This window comes from Gallus gallus, chromosome Z, assembly GCF_016699485.2.
Source record: "Gallus gallus isolate bGalGal1 chromosome Z, bGalGal1.mat.broiler.GRCg7b, whole genome shotgun sequence".
In the NCBI taxonomy this organism is placed as follows: domain Eukaryota; kingdom Metazoa; phylum Chordata; class Aves; order Galliformes; family Phasianidae; genus Gallus; species Gallus gallus.
The window spans coordinates 9120129-9136847 of NC_052572.1; the positions used below are offsets into that span (position 1 = coordinate 9120129).

The 16719-nt window shown below is 50.8% G+C and overlaps 1 protein-coding gene and 1 non-coding gene across 2 annotated transcripts; both read right to left on the reverse strand.

Moving 5' to 3' along the window:
• Positions 1 to 996: 996 nt before the first annotated feature.
• On the reverse strand, positions 997 to 16377 carry PIGO (phosphatidylinositol glycan anchor biosynthesis class O). Its single transcript, NM_001389568.2, has 11 exons — positions 16345 to 16377; positions 15016 to 15509; positions 13567 to 13710; positions 12506 to 12629; positions 11378 to 11537; positions 10520 to 10693; positions 6796 to 8368; positions 6120 to 6323; positions 5613 to 5815; positions 4835 to 4905; positions 997 to 4277 (listed from the first exon to the last, which is right to left on the reverse strand). Exons 2-11 carry the CDS (start codon positions 15506 to 15508, stop codon positions 4157 to 4159), a joined length of 3267 nt encoding a protein of 1088 aa, NP_001376497.2. The 5' UTR covers position 15509; positions 16345 to 16377; the 3' UTR covers positions 997 to 4156.
• Positions 10460 to 10598, reverse strand: MIR6649 (microRNA 6649). Its single transcript, NR_105517.1, has one exon. It is a non-coding gene; the product is annotated as a microRNA 6649 (primary transcript).
• Positions 16378 to 16719: the final 342 nt, after the last annotated feature.

Below are 16719 nucleotides of genomic sequence, written 5' to 3' on the forward strand. Positions count from 1 at the left end.
GCCATGGCAACGGCCGAGCGCGCACAGTGGACGGAGCCACGGCGGCCGAGGAGGCCCAAATCGCGGCGCGACGCCACGCGACCGGCGAAGGCGAGGGGCCCGCTGCAAGGAGACAGCTGCGGCCTGGGGCTCCCTGTCGAGTCACAGATTCGTTCGAGCTGGAAGGGACCTTTAAAGGTCATCTAGCCCAACTCCCCTGCAGAGAACGCAGTCATCTCATTGTGGGCTTGAAGGGAGCATATACACAGGAGGGGAAACAACTGTTCGTGAGAGTGGATAGTGATAGGACAGGGGGGAATGGTTTTAAACTGGGACAGGGGAGGTTTAGGTTGGATATTTGAAGGAAGTTTTTCACCCAAAGAGTGGTGACACACTGGAACAGGCTGCACAAGGAGGCTGTGGCTGCCCCATCCCTGCAGGCATTCAAGGCCAGGCTGGATGCCAGGCTGGATGCGGCTCTGGGCAGCCTGGTCTGGTGGTTGGCGATCCTGCACATAGCAGGGGGGTTGAAACTCCATGATCATTGTGGTCCTTTTCAACCCAGGCCATTCTATGGTTCTGTGATGTACAGCTCAGTCAGAGCTCAGAGCCCGGCCCAGCCAGAATGTCTGTGTAGCACTGCTTTGCAAGTTTCCACCCCAAAACCAGAGCTCAGTGGTGTTGAATTGTGCCACCAAGAGACGGGATCACGTGCAGGAGTGATGTCCTGCTTTAACCCCGCCTCTCTCCCACGGACATCCAGCCCAAAGTGCTCAGGGAGGGATATGGGGCCTGCAGAGGTGGTGGGCAGTAGGGAGGGAAGGAAAGGGCAGGATGCTGCTGCTCCCATCTGCATGCTTCAGCTCCACAACAGAAGCAGCCAGCTGTGGTGAAAATCTGAATGGGAGAGTGCACAGCAGAGCCTTCTCTCCCAGCATGCCAGGTTTCTCCTCTTGGGCCAGTGTGCACCTTCCACCACACGCTTTTTGGGGTTTTAAATGAGCAAGCACAGCCATGTTTGTTCCACCACCAGCAGCATGTTGTGATTCCGAGGTCAACAAGCTTTGAACAAATATGAACTCTTATCCCCAAAACACTCAGAAGAACAGCAGCCAAATGGTTAGCTCAAAGGCCATTAGGGAAGGCAAGTAAAGACTAAACACACAAATGAAAGAAAATAAGAGCACCTCCAGCCCTTGGAAAACTTATCTTGACTTTAAATTCTTTGGTGTAGTAGCCAGTCTCCCTTGGCAGAGCAGTCAGTATAAGGCCAGTCCTCTGTCCTTGGCATCACTGCAGTGACAATTGCGTACTTGCAGTTTCATTACTGCAAGTAATAAATCCAGCTGAAGTGAGTTGAAGCTACATCCTTGTACCTCTATAAGAGGAGTCAGGGAATAAGGTTACAGTATTTCTGGAGAGTAGACTGAGGCATGAGTAGGCATAATGATTTGTTGGAAGCTCTCAAGGGAGCTTCAGCTTTTGACCCAGGCTCAAATCTACTACAGTATGTGGCTAAAACAAAGTCCTAATTTATACTCTGCAATGGGGACTGCCACTGTCCAGTCATTCTCTGGTGAGACATGTGTGAGTTTTTAGAGAGCTACAGCTCTGTTCTCTCTGCTCTGCCCCAGCCTCCCAGGCCATGAGCCTCTGGTTCCAGCAGATCCACAGAGCTGCCACAACCTTGGAGGCAAGGGGCTGAGGAAAGGATGCTGCACATAAACAACAAGCATGGGAAGGTTTGGTAGCATGATGGCAGCTGCTGAAAGAGGAACTAGTCCAAGAGGTGGGAGAGAACAAAGCCCAGGGGCCTGGGTGGCAGCAGCAGGGGTCTTGCAGGCCAGTATCACAGCATTAGTGACCTTAAGAACTTCTGCCAACACAAACACATTCAGGCAGCAAGCTCCTAACTGGGTTATGCAGTTACAACAAGACATATGGGGGCTCCAGACTTGGAGGTTAGTAACGCATTATCTAATGTCATGTTAAATGAAAATTCACTGCTTAGTTGCTACTTCCAACCCTTTCCTTCCAAACAAACAAAAGCGCTCTCATCCCCCAGCATTACCCCGCAATACCTGAAAACCCTTTGGCCATCAAGGAGTCACAGTATATAGTCAATAACCTATCTAAAGGATGATGAAACTGCTTAAGCCTATCTAACTGTAGGCTGCACTGCCTCTGTGCAGCTCCCAGCCACATGCTACTGCCCCTTTCTCTGCACCAGCACTGCTGTGCATGCAACCAAGTTGCAGTGAGCCAGTCAAGGCAGTTTTGTCAGCTACAAATCAGTCCTTGGTTTTGTCAGGTGAAATTAAGCAGGTCAGGACCACAGAGGTGGAGAAACGCAAAGCTGAGATGAAAGAGCAGAGGCAGTAGGATAGAAGCTGTCCAAGCAATGAAAGTCCAAAATTAGAGCAGTGTAAGCCTCCCTGGAGTCGCCTCCTGACACCTGAGCAAGCACTACCACCCAGGTTGGCCAAAATACAAAACTAAACCTGTTCTCAAAGGATGTTTTCCACAGCTACTGGACACTTGAGACATGACAGTAAGAACTCAAACAATTACTGAGGTGGCTAGACACTTTCCCCAGGGCCTTCCAGGGCAGAGATGGGGAAGAAACTGAAGCTACACAGGCAGACTCTCTCAGACTGAGTGAGGAACTCAAGCAGGAGCAGTTAGGATACATGAGTCAAAAAACTAAGCAGGGACCAGAACAAAAATTGAAGGAAGAATCTCAGGCAAGCAGTCCTCAACTCTTTCCAGAGGGGAAAGAGATGAAAAGTTTCATAGCACCAAATAATGCCACACAGTGGTTCAGGGCAGTAAGGAATCCCAGCTCCCATCAGTAGTGCAGGGGGAGTTTAGCTGGAATGCAGCCAGGCACCATGGTCACCATCTTCCACCCTCACCCATACAGATATACATCTGACAGCACACAGTCAAAAGCAGGCCTGAGATAGCTCGCTTGAAGCCTGAAGCCTCATGCAGAAAAGCAAGATCAAGAGGGTGATAAGCACCCAGTACTGGATCAGAGATGCAATCCCCCACAGTGCCTAGGATGCCATCAAGGTGACAGAAACCTCCCCCAGCACATACATAGATACCAGTGGGTTAGGCCACCATGCAGGAGTTGTCACCTGCTCACAAATCTCAAGCAGCTGTTCTCAGCTCTCAACAAGGTCAATCCTGCAGTTAGCTTCATGAGACTCCCCTTTCTTCCGCAAGATCCAATACAGGGCTGAGTCAAATGCTCTGTTACTACATCCTAATAGCAACAAACTGTTCCCAATCAACTACCAAGTATCCTGCAGCACATGCTCAGGAGACCAAGAGCCCCAGCTGCAACAGCCCTGACTATGTAGACAATGCAGGCCAAGGCCATGAGCGCAGTTTCCCAGTCATGGACACAACTTACCTTGCTATAATCTTCCTCCAAAAATTAAGCCTGCTTCAGGCTGTCAAAGACAACCCAGTCTGCTCTACACTGCCCTCAGTACTGTTTAGGAACATCAGGAAAACAGGAGTAAGTATAGGGCAGGAGAGGCCTCATTAAGAGCAATGAACTAGCCTGACAGGAGGGCAGGTGCAACCAAGACCCCAGGAACCATCTGCTAGCATAATTGTGTGCACTCTGATTCCAGCAGGAAAACTGAGCATGCAGAGAGAAGTGGTGGCTGTAGGACCCAGCAAGAGGACAAGTTATAGTAGCTTTTCCTCTCTATCCCTCCTTAGCAGGCCCCTTCAAGTGAGTCAATGTCTCTGCACAGGCAAGATGATGCTCTCCAGGCACATTGCAGACCATTGCAGCCTACTAGCTGCACAGTTGGGGCAGTTGTTGGAAATGCAGTAGCAAGATATCCTGCTGTTGTTTCCACAGAGAAGCACCTCAGGACTCTTCTTGCTTCTTGGCTTCCTCCTGCTGCTAACAAATGCAAAAGAGTTCGAACTTATCGCTGTGAAGCATGCTCCCTGCAGAGCATCACAATGAACAGGGAACAGCTGGCACTGGTCCTTTTGCACAACACTGAGGCAGGGAGCTAGGGATAATACCAAACTGCTGTCGGCAGGCACTCGTTGCTGGTGGCTGTTGTACCCCTCCTGGTGCTAGGGAATCAGAGAGATGACCACAGCCTTGGCCGACCAGCAAGTCAGGTTCCCCACATCTTCGGCGCTACCTGAGCTGAAGCTGGCTGAACCAGGTGCTAACAGCACAGTCCACACGCATCACCAGGGAGATCCCCAGCAGGAGGCAGATGCTGCTCACCATGAAGCCCAGAGACTCAAAGAGGAACCTGAAGGCACAACAGATGCAATAAGGTATCATGCTACCCACACTCCCAGCAGATCATTTTTCCTGACAGTGAAGGACTGGTAGCACCACCAGTCCTAAAATCTAGATTACATTCATTCCTTAGCAGTGGATGCTGCTTTCAGTCCAGAAGCCAAACACCTTTGGTTCCTTGCTAGTTTCAAGGCCATTCAGGAAGACACTCAAGTGGGATTTGGGAACCCTCAGAGGTCAAGGACATCCCACATGCCTACTATCCCAAAGGTTTGCATCTCATTTGTAGCCCAGTAACACCACCTTTTGCTCTCTGCCCTGAATATTCTTAGCTTGCAGGTGGGCTCTGGGCATTCTTGAAACTCAAGATAAGGAGAAATAACTATGCTCTAGTCTGAGTCCAGCTTCTGAACCTGAAGCAGGAACTAGTAAAGGACAATCCTACAGCCTCTACTAGCGAGAAGTCATATAAGATCAATCACATGGTCACTTCCAGCATTCCTGGCTATGAACTGTAGCCAAGACTTCAGCAATATGAGCTACATCAGACTAACTCCTGTAACTTACTTCGGGGCAAAGACCTTCCAGACCATGAGATGCCTCCTGAGGATCACAGCTGCACACACACAGGCCAGAAGCTGTTGGTGAGACCAGGAAAATAAAGTTACAAGTGACGCTCTGTGGAGTCCTTCTGGGCAACAGGTTCATACCTGAAAGCAATACTAAACTGTGCAGACCTGAGAGGCCAGTACATCAGAAATAAACATCCTAAAGAGGATTCCCTCCCATCATCAAATCAGGATAGACAAACAACCTGTGGTGCACATGGGCCCCTCAAGAAAAGGGCTGGCCAAGGACAGCACATGGGAGGACTTCCACTATGGCTAAGCTGACCTAATCTTTCAGTGAGAAGGGCATTTACGCATTGCCTCCTCGTCTCACACTGTCTCTGGTCTGACTACGTAGGAAAATTACTTGAAAGGCTAAACCCCAGAAAGCTGTTTACTTTCACAGGACTAAGTTTCTGACATTTAGCTCCCTACAACACCATGATACCAGCAAAGACAAAAACCAAAGGTGATGCGTGACCAGGAAGATGAGTGAGTAGATGGAAACAAAAAGCAACCTAATTTTGTACTGCTGCTTTCATGCTGATGCCCTTCTCAAAGCAAATGGTAAATTGCACAGATTAAGAGGATCTTTGCATCTGCTTTTCCACCTGTACCTCAGCATTTCACCCCTGGGCCTGTCTCTGACCCACCTGAGCCCCATCTCGTGTCAAAGTGCCCCATGGTTCTCACAGCACAGTTTTATTCTCAGACAGCCACCCCACCTCAGACCATACCTGTGCCCCAAGGACAAAGAGGTACTTCAGCCCCAGCTGCAGCAGAGCAGTGGAGAACTTCTCTGGGGACTCCCGCAGCCTCATCTCCATCATGTGTTCGTCCACTGTCTGCAGCTCCTCCTGAGGCTCCCTCTTGGACTTCTTCTTCTGTGAGCTGGGCATCTCACACACAAAGGGCCAAAGCAGGAGCAGAGGGCAGCCAACTACCTCGAGGACAAAGGCACATGAAGTTACCAGGAGCCCAGGAGATGAGGAGCAGTCTAGGCTCTGCCATCATGCCCTGGACGTGGCAGGAAGCATATACTCCAGCCCCAGCTTGCTGGTCAGGCACAACTGCATGGAGGCTGCAAGCCATGGGCAACTCTGCAGCCCCAGAAGGGGACAGTGAGGATGCTGCTGTTCAGTTGGTGCTGGAGCCTTCATCACCTCGTGCTCAGCCTGCAGGCCTCCAGACAAGGCAAAGCCATGTCTACTCAGGCTCAACGGCCCAGGAAGAAATTGATTTACCTGCAAAGAGGATATGGGAGGCAAACGTGTTGGCGCCCACCAGGACAGCAGGAAGGAGGTTTGTGCTGTGGTCAAGGTGAAAGCCCACAAAAGCTGCATTCCAGTGGATGGCCGGGAAGATGGGCTGATGGCCCGTGGAATAGAAGAACTGAGAAGCAGCAAGGAGCCACGAGATGACTGAAAACCAGGGCACTGAAAAAGGCTCTGAGAAAGAGAAAGAAAGAGAGAGAAGGAGATCAGCATCAAGGAACAAGATAGTCCAAAGAAACCAACAAGGTTTTCTTTCATGTTCCCCTCCCACTCACTCTTCTGAGACAGAAACTAGTCAGGATGGCGGTATGCAGCCAGGTGCTCCCTCTGCTGCCCACCCTGCTCCTGGACTCAGTCAGCAACAGAGGGCTTAGCGGCTGCTCACACTTCTGGAAAGAAGCACTGGGGTAGGACTCCCTTGTTCTCCCACACTGCCTCCACACTGCATGCATCTCTCTTCCCTTAGAGAATTTAAGCAGCCCTAAATAAGCTAAGAGGATCCTGCAAGGAGGATCTCGTACTGCCATTCCACAGGAACAAAGACTGGGCTCTGCCTCTCCCACTGAAAACTGGATGAGGCTGCAGTCTCATGAGGGTAATGCCCAGGTTGCACATCCAAAAGATGTTCCACTGAACCCTGACTCACCAGTGTCTCCTGCAAGGCTTCTGGCACGCGTGTGGATGTGCAGCAGCACAAAGGCCTCCAGGAAGAGGAGTAGGAAGGCAAGACTGAGCCGCTCACTGTGCAGGAGCATCAAGAGGAAGCCCAGGAGGGTGAGTGCTATGACCAGGGCTGCCGAGTACACGCTGCCTAGCCCATAGGCTGCAACTGTGGCCCTGCAGCTGCGCCGTTCCAGGCGACTCTTCTCAGACTCCTGCATCCTCTTGTAGATCTGAGGGATGACCTGGAGCAAGTCGACTTTGGAGCTGGGAATCCCCTGGTAGGGAGTGACAATGGATCCTGCAGATTCCCGTGAGTCCTTTGCAAACACTGTCATGGGATGGCACAGCAGGAGCAGCAACCCAATAGACACTAACCCATAGACAGCCCATGGAAAGGCAATGATTGCCACCTCTACCAGCTCCTGCAGCTTGCCCAGAGAGTCCTCAGCACTGGAGGCAACAGCCCAGTAGCAGGCGATGCAAAGGACCACCAGTGGGAAACCCCAGCGCACAAAGAGCACAAGGGGGTCTGAGCTGTTCAGATTGCCATAGTGACGCAGCCAGCTCCGCACTGCATACACCAGCCCAGCCAGCAAGGCCACACATAAGAGGTAGAAGAGGTTCTTGGCCCGTGTGTTTCTCAGGCTGGCAAGAGGTGGAAGGAAAACGGAGGGCCGGCACTGAGGGATTTCTTCACGGCACTGGTGGAAGAAACCAGAGAGTCGCACACAAACCAGAAGCACAGCCACAAGGCACAGCAGGTGCCAGCTCTCTTTTCGGTAAGAGGAAAAGCCAAGAGCCTGCTGTTTGGGGCCTTCTGGCACAGTCAGGTGACCATCCCAGTGGAGCTTCCCTATCAGCAACATCACCAGTGAGGCCAACAGGAATGGGGCTACTTGGGCCTCAGCTACCACAAAGCTATCAGAGAACATAGCTCCGCAGCGGAAAAAGAGAATGCTCACGGGGAAGGCCAGCCCAAGCCACACCCGCAGCCTCTGCCTCAGACCAATGCTGGCCAAGGGTGGTTGGCTGCCCAACAAACGGGCTCGCTTGGGATGCCTGCCCCACCAGTGCCAGAAAAAGCCCAGCAGAGATGCTGCAGCTGCCCAAGACAACAGCAGGAGGAGATCCAGCTCCTCTTGGGTGAACACACAGGCTAGGCCACGCAGAACAGCTGTCATCAGCCCCCAAAGCAATGGGTACAGGAGGCAGCTGCGATAGAAAGAGTCTGACACTGTGGCCAGCTCTGAGGCCACATAGCAGAGCAAGCAGGAAGCAGCAATGAGGGTGCAGCCCCCCACCATACGCAGAGGATGAAAGCGGGCCCAGGACTGGGTGCACACAGCCCGTGCCTGCCGCAGATAGAGCTGGAAGCGGCTGATGAGGCTTCTGAGCTTGGACTCCAATTCCGGAGACACCAGCATTGCCCTCTGCACCTGGGCCAAGAGCTGAACGTGCTCCTCTACAGCACTGGAGAAGAGCTCCTGCAGGTGCTGGAGCTGCTCTGCTGGCAGGTCCTGAGCCACCAGTGAGTACGAATGCAGGAAGCGGTCCACCTGCAACAGGAGAAAGGACAGAATCAGAAAGCAGTGCTGGGAAGGAGATTCGCTACCACCTTCCTCACATAACCCTTTTGGAGTGCAAGCAGTCTCAAACTGCCAGCCCTTGCAAGGACAGCCATGTTCTAAGGTGCATTATATGGGACTGGTCACTCAGATGCAGGACATGACTGGCAGAAAACTACATCCCTCTGCCAAAGCAACGTCTCTCTGAAGTAACATATCTGTCCTGACAACCGTGCTGACACCTTTCAGCCACTCAGTGCTTCACCTGTTAACACTACACATCATTAGAAGTTCATGCGTAGAGTCTTCGGTAACAAGGCAAATGTCCCCCAGAGGTGGGGATGTCCCCCATCAGAAGCTATTACTTTGAACCCAGTTGTGTTGTCGGTTTTTTTTCCTGACAACAGATATCAAATTAAACAGTTTGCAGTGGATCAAATCAAACTGTTCATTCTTTTTGACAGGTGCATTAAGCCACTGTACTAAGGAGAGCTCCTTCTGCCTTTTACTTCAAGACCACAGGAACAGAGCCAGCTATGACCCCAAAGTTGCAACAAAAGTCTTAAGAGGGCATTAACAAGCCAGGGCACCTGTGCGAACATTCAGCTGCTCAACAGTGCTGATCAGTTCAATTCCAGAAATACACTGATATGTTCATATGGCTTCCAGTCACCTTCGAGCACAGGAAGAACCAGTCTGCTCCTGTCCGTGAAAGGTAAACACATGCACTAGCTCTCTCCCAGGCTTGCATGACCTCCTTGGTATGCCAATGCTTCTTTAAAAGCAGGGTGACAGAGCCAGAAACACTCAGACGACTAGCTGCAAAGATTTGAGAGGCAGCTCTAGATATGACTAATTCCTCATACATGATGAATATTCTCAGTGGCTAGTGGGCAGTAAAATGTATTATCATCTCCAAATGACAAAGCACACTGCTCCTATATGAATAGGCAGCAGACAATGAACACTTCTGCCTTCCCATTAGCAATAACATCCTGTCCAGCTCTTCACTGATATGCAGCAACGGTGTCCAATTTACATAGCACTGGCTGTTTCTAGGCATCTGGGTCAAAACAGGACCTGCTTTGGTTTGCCACCTTCCTTGAGAACCACAGGACTATGCCAGAGCACTGACAGTGGGCTTGAGGAGTTAATGTCAGGCTAGCAATGTGCTTCTAGCAACGCAGGATCCCTCAGAGGCAGCCAGGCTTCTAGCTGAGACACATGCCTTGTAACACCTGTGACAAATCTGGTTCTGCAAAGTGCCAGATGTCTCACACACAATCCCCACATCTTCCATAGGAGCTCTTGCCCTAGCACATGGCCTGTCCCACTCCTTGGGCTTCTTTTATGGCTGGCATATGCCATAAAATATATGCCATAAAATATACGCTCATTCAAGTTTTGTCATTCAGTTGTTGAGGTTCTGCATTCTCTTGCATTTGGTGTGAACTGTTCCTTCTCTGTTCCAATTTATTCTCAGTTATTACAAGGTGTTTCTTCTATTCACTACTGTTTTCCTCCTGCCACTGATGTGGGACAGTGTTATAGCTAACATTGCTTCTCCTCCAAAACCGAAGAAACAACAAAACACCTGCATGTACTCCTCAATCTCTTTTAAGGAAACTTGCCCCTAGTCATCTTCAGCTTCGAGAAAACAACCTTCCAATCAGCTTCTCCAAGTAACCAAGCCCACCTCTAACCACCTGGGACCTTACCCTGAAGCAAATAACACCTTCCAGGTCAGTATTTTTCAACAGTGCAGCACTCATTACCAGGTACTAAACAGGTGCTTCCATTTATATTTGGAATATGAATCTGTCTTTTACCAGAACAAACACTGCAAGCAGGGAACTCACAAAGTTCTCCGTGAAGACAGCACCGTATCACTGTCTCACCTATACCAAGCAGAAGAGGTATGTGCCTAAGAAAACTTTCTCTCCTCTAGTTTAGCAGTGAGGCCTGCCATAGACACAGTGCAGTGCTACCATCCCAGCTTCTGAACAACTGCCAAAGTACCTGGCTGAAAGCAGCTCCCAAGAAGCCGAATGCAGTGAATTCCCAGTATGTCCAAGACCTAGCACCACACAACTAACCCCTGGCACTACCACAGCACTGCCAGCAAGTATTTCCCTGTCATACCTGCTTGGCATTGATGTGATAAACCAAGAGCTGCTGCAAGGCTTCAGACACAGTGTCACCATCCCCGGAGAACAGCTCAGCCATCACTTCCCCGATGTTACTGTAGGGAATGGGCACACCCAGCAGCAGGGCCACAGTGGGCACCAGGTTCACCTGGGGAATGGCCTCAGGCTCCTGGAGAGACAGGGGAGGAATCAGACATTTGGAAAGGACACGGCAACGTAGACTTTCACTCAGGAGAGGGGATGATGGCAAGGCATCCCTGTTGAAAAGAGATACTGGGAAAGACAAGGGTTAAAACACAGGGGAAGCTCAATCCTGCCGAAGGCAGATGATAGAAGATGCCTGCAGGTCCCTGGGTCTGCCTCTCTCTGCCTAACAGCTCATCTGACCCTACACAAACTCTCCTCACAGTTGGAGGGGCCTGAATACTGGCCCCACACACAGGTCACGGCTCTGCCTCCAAAGCTGAAGGTACATTCCTGCAGACCCTCTCAGAAGGCCTGTGGGAAGCTGCCTGCCCTGTCACATATGACTGCTGCAAACTAAGTGGCAAAGATGTACTGCAGAAGTGAAACAGTTCAACAGAATTTGCTTTCACTCCTCTCGCAATCACATTTTTCTCAAACAAATTTGTCCTACTATATATACCAAATTGTGTTTGATGCAACCTGATATTAATTAAATCAAGGTATTTTTAACTTCAGTTATTTGCATCATTTGTCAGATATTCCACTCTTCTCTCAGGAAAGGTGACAGACTCCCTGGCCCTCTCAATCTAAACAATTGGCACCCCACAATGCAGTTTTTGCCCCAGATGCCACCTCAGGCAGTGGCAACTAAGGATCTGCTTCTTACCTCAGGAGGATCAGTGCCAAATAGGGGTGTTTTACTGTACACGAACAGTGCTGCATTCACTTCCCTCTGGCTGTCACCACCATGGTCTCCAGTCTCTGTCATGCCATGGTCTCCAGCCACCAGAAGGAGCGTGTCATTCCCTAGGTGATCCACCAAGGACCTGTCAACACATACAAGGAAAGTCATCAATCCCCAGGAGTGGAGGTGAGAGAGGATATGTCCCTTCCAAGCCTGATCATGTGAGAGATGTGAAGCTCACCAAAGGACCTGAGCAAAACTAGGTGCTGACACAGAGTTGCACCAGCTAAACCAGGGACTGGGACAATGGATACCTCAAAAATGAACTAAAAAGTCAGAGTGCTGAAATAGGGTGGAATGATGTTGTCCAAATCTCCTGTGAGTGTTCCTCAAGGCCTACAGGGATCTCTAACAATAATAAAATTCAGAAGGAATGTTCCCAATTTCAGGCTAATCCCATGAGGGTCTTATCTATCGCATCATGTTGTGTGAGCAAATTCCTATTTTTAAGGAAAAAAAAGATGTGGGATTTATCCCTGAAGGATGCAATAAGTACAACACAATGTATATGCACTTTCACATACAGAAAGGCAAGTTACTTCCTATTTGTAGTAGCAAAAATGAAATCAATCCTAAGAGTCAACAGCCATAGCATTTTAGCTTCAGGCACAGCTGTGTACACAGAATTTCTGGATTCTGTTCTGCTCTCTGACACAAACACACAACTCGCAGGCCTGTGCAGTAAATTCAGCATTCCCTAGCCAAGGTTCTCCAAATGCTTCTCAAACATCAGCTAGGTCTCAGTGTGACAATCTCTATTTTTAAGATGCAGAAAGTGAGGCTCCATCACCTGATGGTTTGGTTGAGAACCAAGGATCCAAGATCTAAAGATGGCCTCAGCTCTGAAATCAAACCCTGTTCCTTGCCACTCCCTCATGAACATATGTGTACACAGATGAGACTGTCCAATAGCTGGGGTCTTGGCTGCTACTGGTCTCATCCATTCTCCCTGGTAACAGGGTTTCTGTATCCATAAATCCCCTGGTAAGACCCCCGAGTTTGGCTGAAAGCAGGAACCAGCTGGCAATCCCCTACCACTGCAATCATCACCTGAGCATCTCATTCATCTGAGTGAGCTTCTTGGCCATTTCAGGATGGTCAGGTCCATGTTTGTGCCCACAGTGGTCCACACCGAGGAAGTGAGCAATCAGCAAGTCCCACTCACCACTGTTCACTGCAAAACAAGAAAACTCTCATCACACAGTAGCCTAGGATTCAGAACATGCTCTGCTCCCATATCCCTCTGTCAGAGCTGTCTGGCTGCTTCTGGAAGCTGCTGCTTCTTCCCATCTTGCCAAACCAAGGGGACACCCAGGAAAAGGAAAATGCAGAAATCCAGTTCTTCCCTGAAGATATTTCAGGTTAGACTCATCCATGTGCCTCTCTGCACCCCATGTGGAACATGGGCCTGGTATACCGATGCTGTCCCCAGCTAGGGACATATCCCTCCCCTCTGCTCCAGTGTCTCAGCACATGAAAATCAATACATTTGCAGTTAAATGACAAACTAAATGACAAACTAAAAGGCAATGTCCATCATTAGGGCAACTTCCTCATCTTTACCTTAAAAGACCACCGCAACTTTGACTTATCATGATGTATATACAGATAAAGCAAAGAACATTTACCCTAACCTAAGTCTTGGAAGGGAGTCAGAAATCACATAAAATTCACGAATCAACTTTACACTTCAACTTCTCTCTGAGACTGCGAGCAGCAATGTGCTCACACCTTCCACTGGGTGGCAGGACCGCTGGATTTGAACTAAAGCACCGCCAGGCAGCCATGCAGCAAAAAAAAGAGGGAAGAGCTGCTCCTCATGGCTGTGTATTTCTAGGAAAGACGTAGAAGTCAAAATTGCAGCCCAGTCCTATCAATCAGCCCTACCTCCCAAATGGAGAAAAAGTATTTAGAGAAACAGTTTATGGATCCTCAAAGCTGGCTTATCTGTGGAAATCCAGCTAGAGCACTGTAATCCCTGGGCAGCAGACATGAGTGGGTGTGACTGCCCAGTGCTATCACATAAAAATTCTTCAGTTCTACCCCAATGTTGCAGTAGGAACCCTGTATAACATAAGGGTTAGATCAACCTTCAGGGAAGAACTGCTTACCAGTTGGATAAAGGTACTGCAAGATCCCATTGTCCACAGTGTGAAGATCCTTCACATTGAAAGAAGGGAAAAAATAAGACCGGAAAAACTTCTTTGGGAAGAGTCCTTCCCAGGTATCATCACCCATGAAGACCACTCTTCTTCCTGAGGCAGAAAGAAATGAATTGATGAAAGCAGGAAGCCCACCTGAGTCACGTCATTATGCACACTAGTGCCAGGTCTGGGAAGATCCAGCTCAGGTACCGGAGCACCGGCTCCTCTAGAAGCCATAATAAAAGAGTCTGAGACTTTAAATCACCATCTGGTTGCAAGTCAGTTTGTATAAAGGGAGAGGTCCACCCCCTTCCTAAGCCTCTAACTGCCCTCAGCTCCAAATACACCAGCACAACCTCATTATTCATTGTTAACCTCTGCTGTGTCACCTTAATAGAAAGATGAATAGACTAAACAGGCCAAAAAGTAGACAGTTGTTCATTTGTATTACTGTAGCATCGAGCAGTCAGAGCACTGCCAAGGGCTGCACAATCCAGCTGTAAGACACAAGACAGTAGATGGCTACTGACAGCAGATGATCAGAAGCTGAGTCCTCGGCTCCAACTTGAAACAACTGTGGTGGGCTTTTATATGCAGAAAAGACAAGAAATGGACACCTACCATTGCTCACACTTTGCCTGTCCTTGCCATGTCTACAACCAGCCACATCTCTGTGTTTTCTGAGCCTCTCCAGCCTGGCAGCAGAAACTACCTTCCCCACAGCTAATGCTGTGGGCACAAGGTCTACCAGTGCTTTTGCACTCTGATGACTGACTGCATTTGCCTGCCTTGCTCACACAGGGAAGCTGACAACCCAGAAACATTGCTTCATCCCAGGCAAAAGATTGGGATTTGTGGCTGGAGATTTGGGGCTGAAGAAAATCTTTCCAGGTAACACAAGACAGCACTGTACCATCCTCCCATCCTAACAAGAAACTCTTTACTGCCTCACTAAGCACATCCAGGCAATACTGAATTATACAGAAAATATGGTAACAGATATGCAGGCAGGTGCACTGCCTGCATGAGGTTCCCACACCATACCTGGCTCTAGCTCCGCCCTCATTAGGTGTCTCACCTGACTGCCAACAGACTTGCAGTGTCCTTGGCTTGTCAGAGCCACTCCTGGTGGTGACCTTGTAACAGCAACCACCAGTACAGCCACTTTCATGTGTTTCTCACCATCTTTGAATAAATCCTAAGCCAGGTCCCAGCTGCTTCTCAATCCCAGCACAAGACAGAGAAACCCCACCTGCATAACAGCTTCAGCCAAGTCTGGGGTAGGGTGAAAGAATTAGCTGACAGCCAGGAGGTGTGTTAAACAGTTCCCTTGACAGGGAGAGAAGAATAAAGGTCCCATGTGAGCAGTGACAAGTGCCTTCTAGATGCCCTCCCCTGGCTGGACACCACACATACCATTCTGCACCAGCTGTGCCAGCAGGTTGTCCTCCTGGATCGCATAGGTAGCAAAGTTACTGCCCACATCAATGAAAGTAGGCAGTGACCCGGTGGTGAGGCCCTTGATGCGCTGCATGGTGGCAGTGGGGGGATCAGCTAGGAAGCGGTAGAGGCGGGCGTGGTGGGGCTGAGAGGTTGCCAGGTGGTGCAGAAAACTCAGCTTATTCTCATAGGGCAGCGGGTTGACCTTGGCTGGGTTAAACAAGGCAAATTCAAAACGGAGGGCATCGATGATAACAAGCACGACCTTGGGAAAGCGCTGGGGGACCCAACAAGAGCCTGGTGGGAGGCTCTGCTTGTCCCACGGTGGTGGCGCGAGTGGGTCTGAGCAGGAACTGCTGTTGGCAAGCTCAATACGGGTGAGCAGGAAGCCACTCATGAAGAGCCCAATACCAGAGAAGAAGAGAAAGCAGACCCAGGCCAGGAAAAGCAGCACCGGCCACCGCTGCATCCTATGGGGAAAGACAAATAAGCTCAGCCCCCAAGGCTCTATCTCAGCCAGGTGATGCACCCCTGCCAGCACCCACCCCTGGCCAGTGCTCTACACACCAACACTTCTCACAGCCTCCTGTCCCCAGCTCTCCTCATACCCACCAGCCACTACCTGTGACTTTGTCCCACACCAGCCAGTACCACACCTGGTACCACCCCCCTGCAGAGTAACCCCCTGTACCCTCCCCACCCTGCTGCAGCAGATCCCCTCCCGTTTCCAGCTCCCCTTGCACTTTTCAGCCACTCTAACAACACCCCCAGGCACCACACAGCACCCCAATCCCCAGCCAGCCCCTCACACCTAAGTCTCTACTTTAACCCCAGCACCTCTCTTAGCATCCTGACTATCTTCGTACCTGACACCACACAGACACTTTCATAACCCCCAGGCTGCTGCCTCAGCCTTAACACCTTGCACACACCTCATACCCACACCAAGCTATCTTCTCATCCCCTAAACCTCTCCTTTACCCCAGACCAACCACTGCTCCCACTGCCACTGCCGTGTACTCTGGCACCTCCCGCACTCCAGTATTCTTCTCCGTGCCCCCCATTCCCCTCCTGACCCCCCTCTGCGTCTCGACCTCCCTCAGAGCTCCCCCATCCCTCACACACTGCAGCTCCCCTCCTGCCTCCTCACCGCCCCGTCGCTACCATACACTACCTCAGAAGTCCCGCCCTGACACTCTCCCGCCGCCACGACCTCCCCGGAGCCGCTCCAGCTGCTCTCAGTCCCCTCATTCCCCCCCCCCCTCCCGACCCCTCCCAGCCCTACCGCACCCCCCCTCGCCTCACCTGCGGCCGCCACGGCCCGGCCCGAGCCGCCCCGGAAGCGCCGGCGGCCCGACAGCGGCGACGTGCGGCACGGCGGATGTGACAGCGCCCCCTGGCGGCCGCGTGCGGTTCCGCCGGGCTGAGTCCTCCAAGCGCCTTTCGTGAGACCTGGGCACGTCCCAGCTCCTCCAGAGCGGGACCCATTAAGTTAGTTAAGTATTAATTAAGGACGTGAACTATTAGCAAGTGCCCAAAGGAGGGCTGCGAAGGTCGTGAGGGGCGGCTGAAGGCCCTGGGTGTGCTGGGCCCAGAGTAGAAGAGCTGAGGGGAGGCTTCATGGCGGCTGCAGCTCCTCAGGGAGCGGAGGGCAGCGCTGAGCTCTGCTCTGTGTGACAG

Bases quoted from the DNA above. Each gene is read 5' to 3' on its own strand.
- PIGO (NM_001389568.2), bottom strand. From the start codon at position 15,508: ATGCAGCGGTGGCCGGTGCTGCTTTTCCTGGCCTGGGTCTGCTTTCTC. The intron at 8,369-10,519 runs GTATGACAGGGA...CTCCTGTTGCAG, and splicing joins ATCACATCAATGCCAAGCAG to GTGGACCGCTTCCTGCATTC. The intron at 4,278-4,834 runs GTAAGTTACAGG...TTGTGCCTTCAG, and splicing joins TGGAAGGTCTTTGCCCCGAA to GTTCCTCTTTGAGTCTCTGG.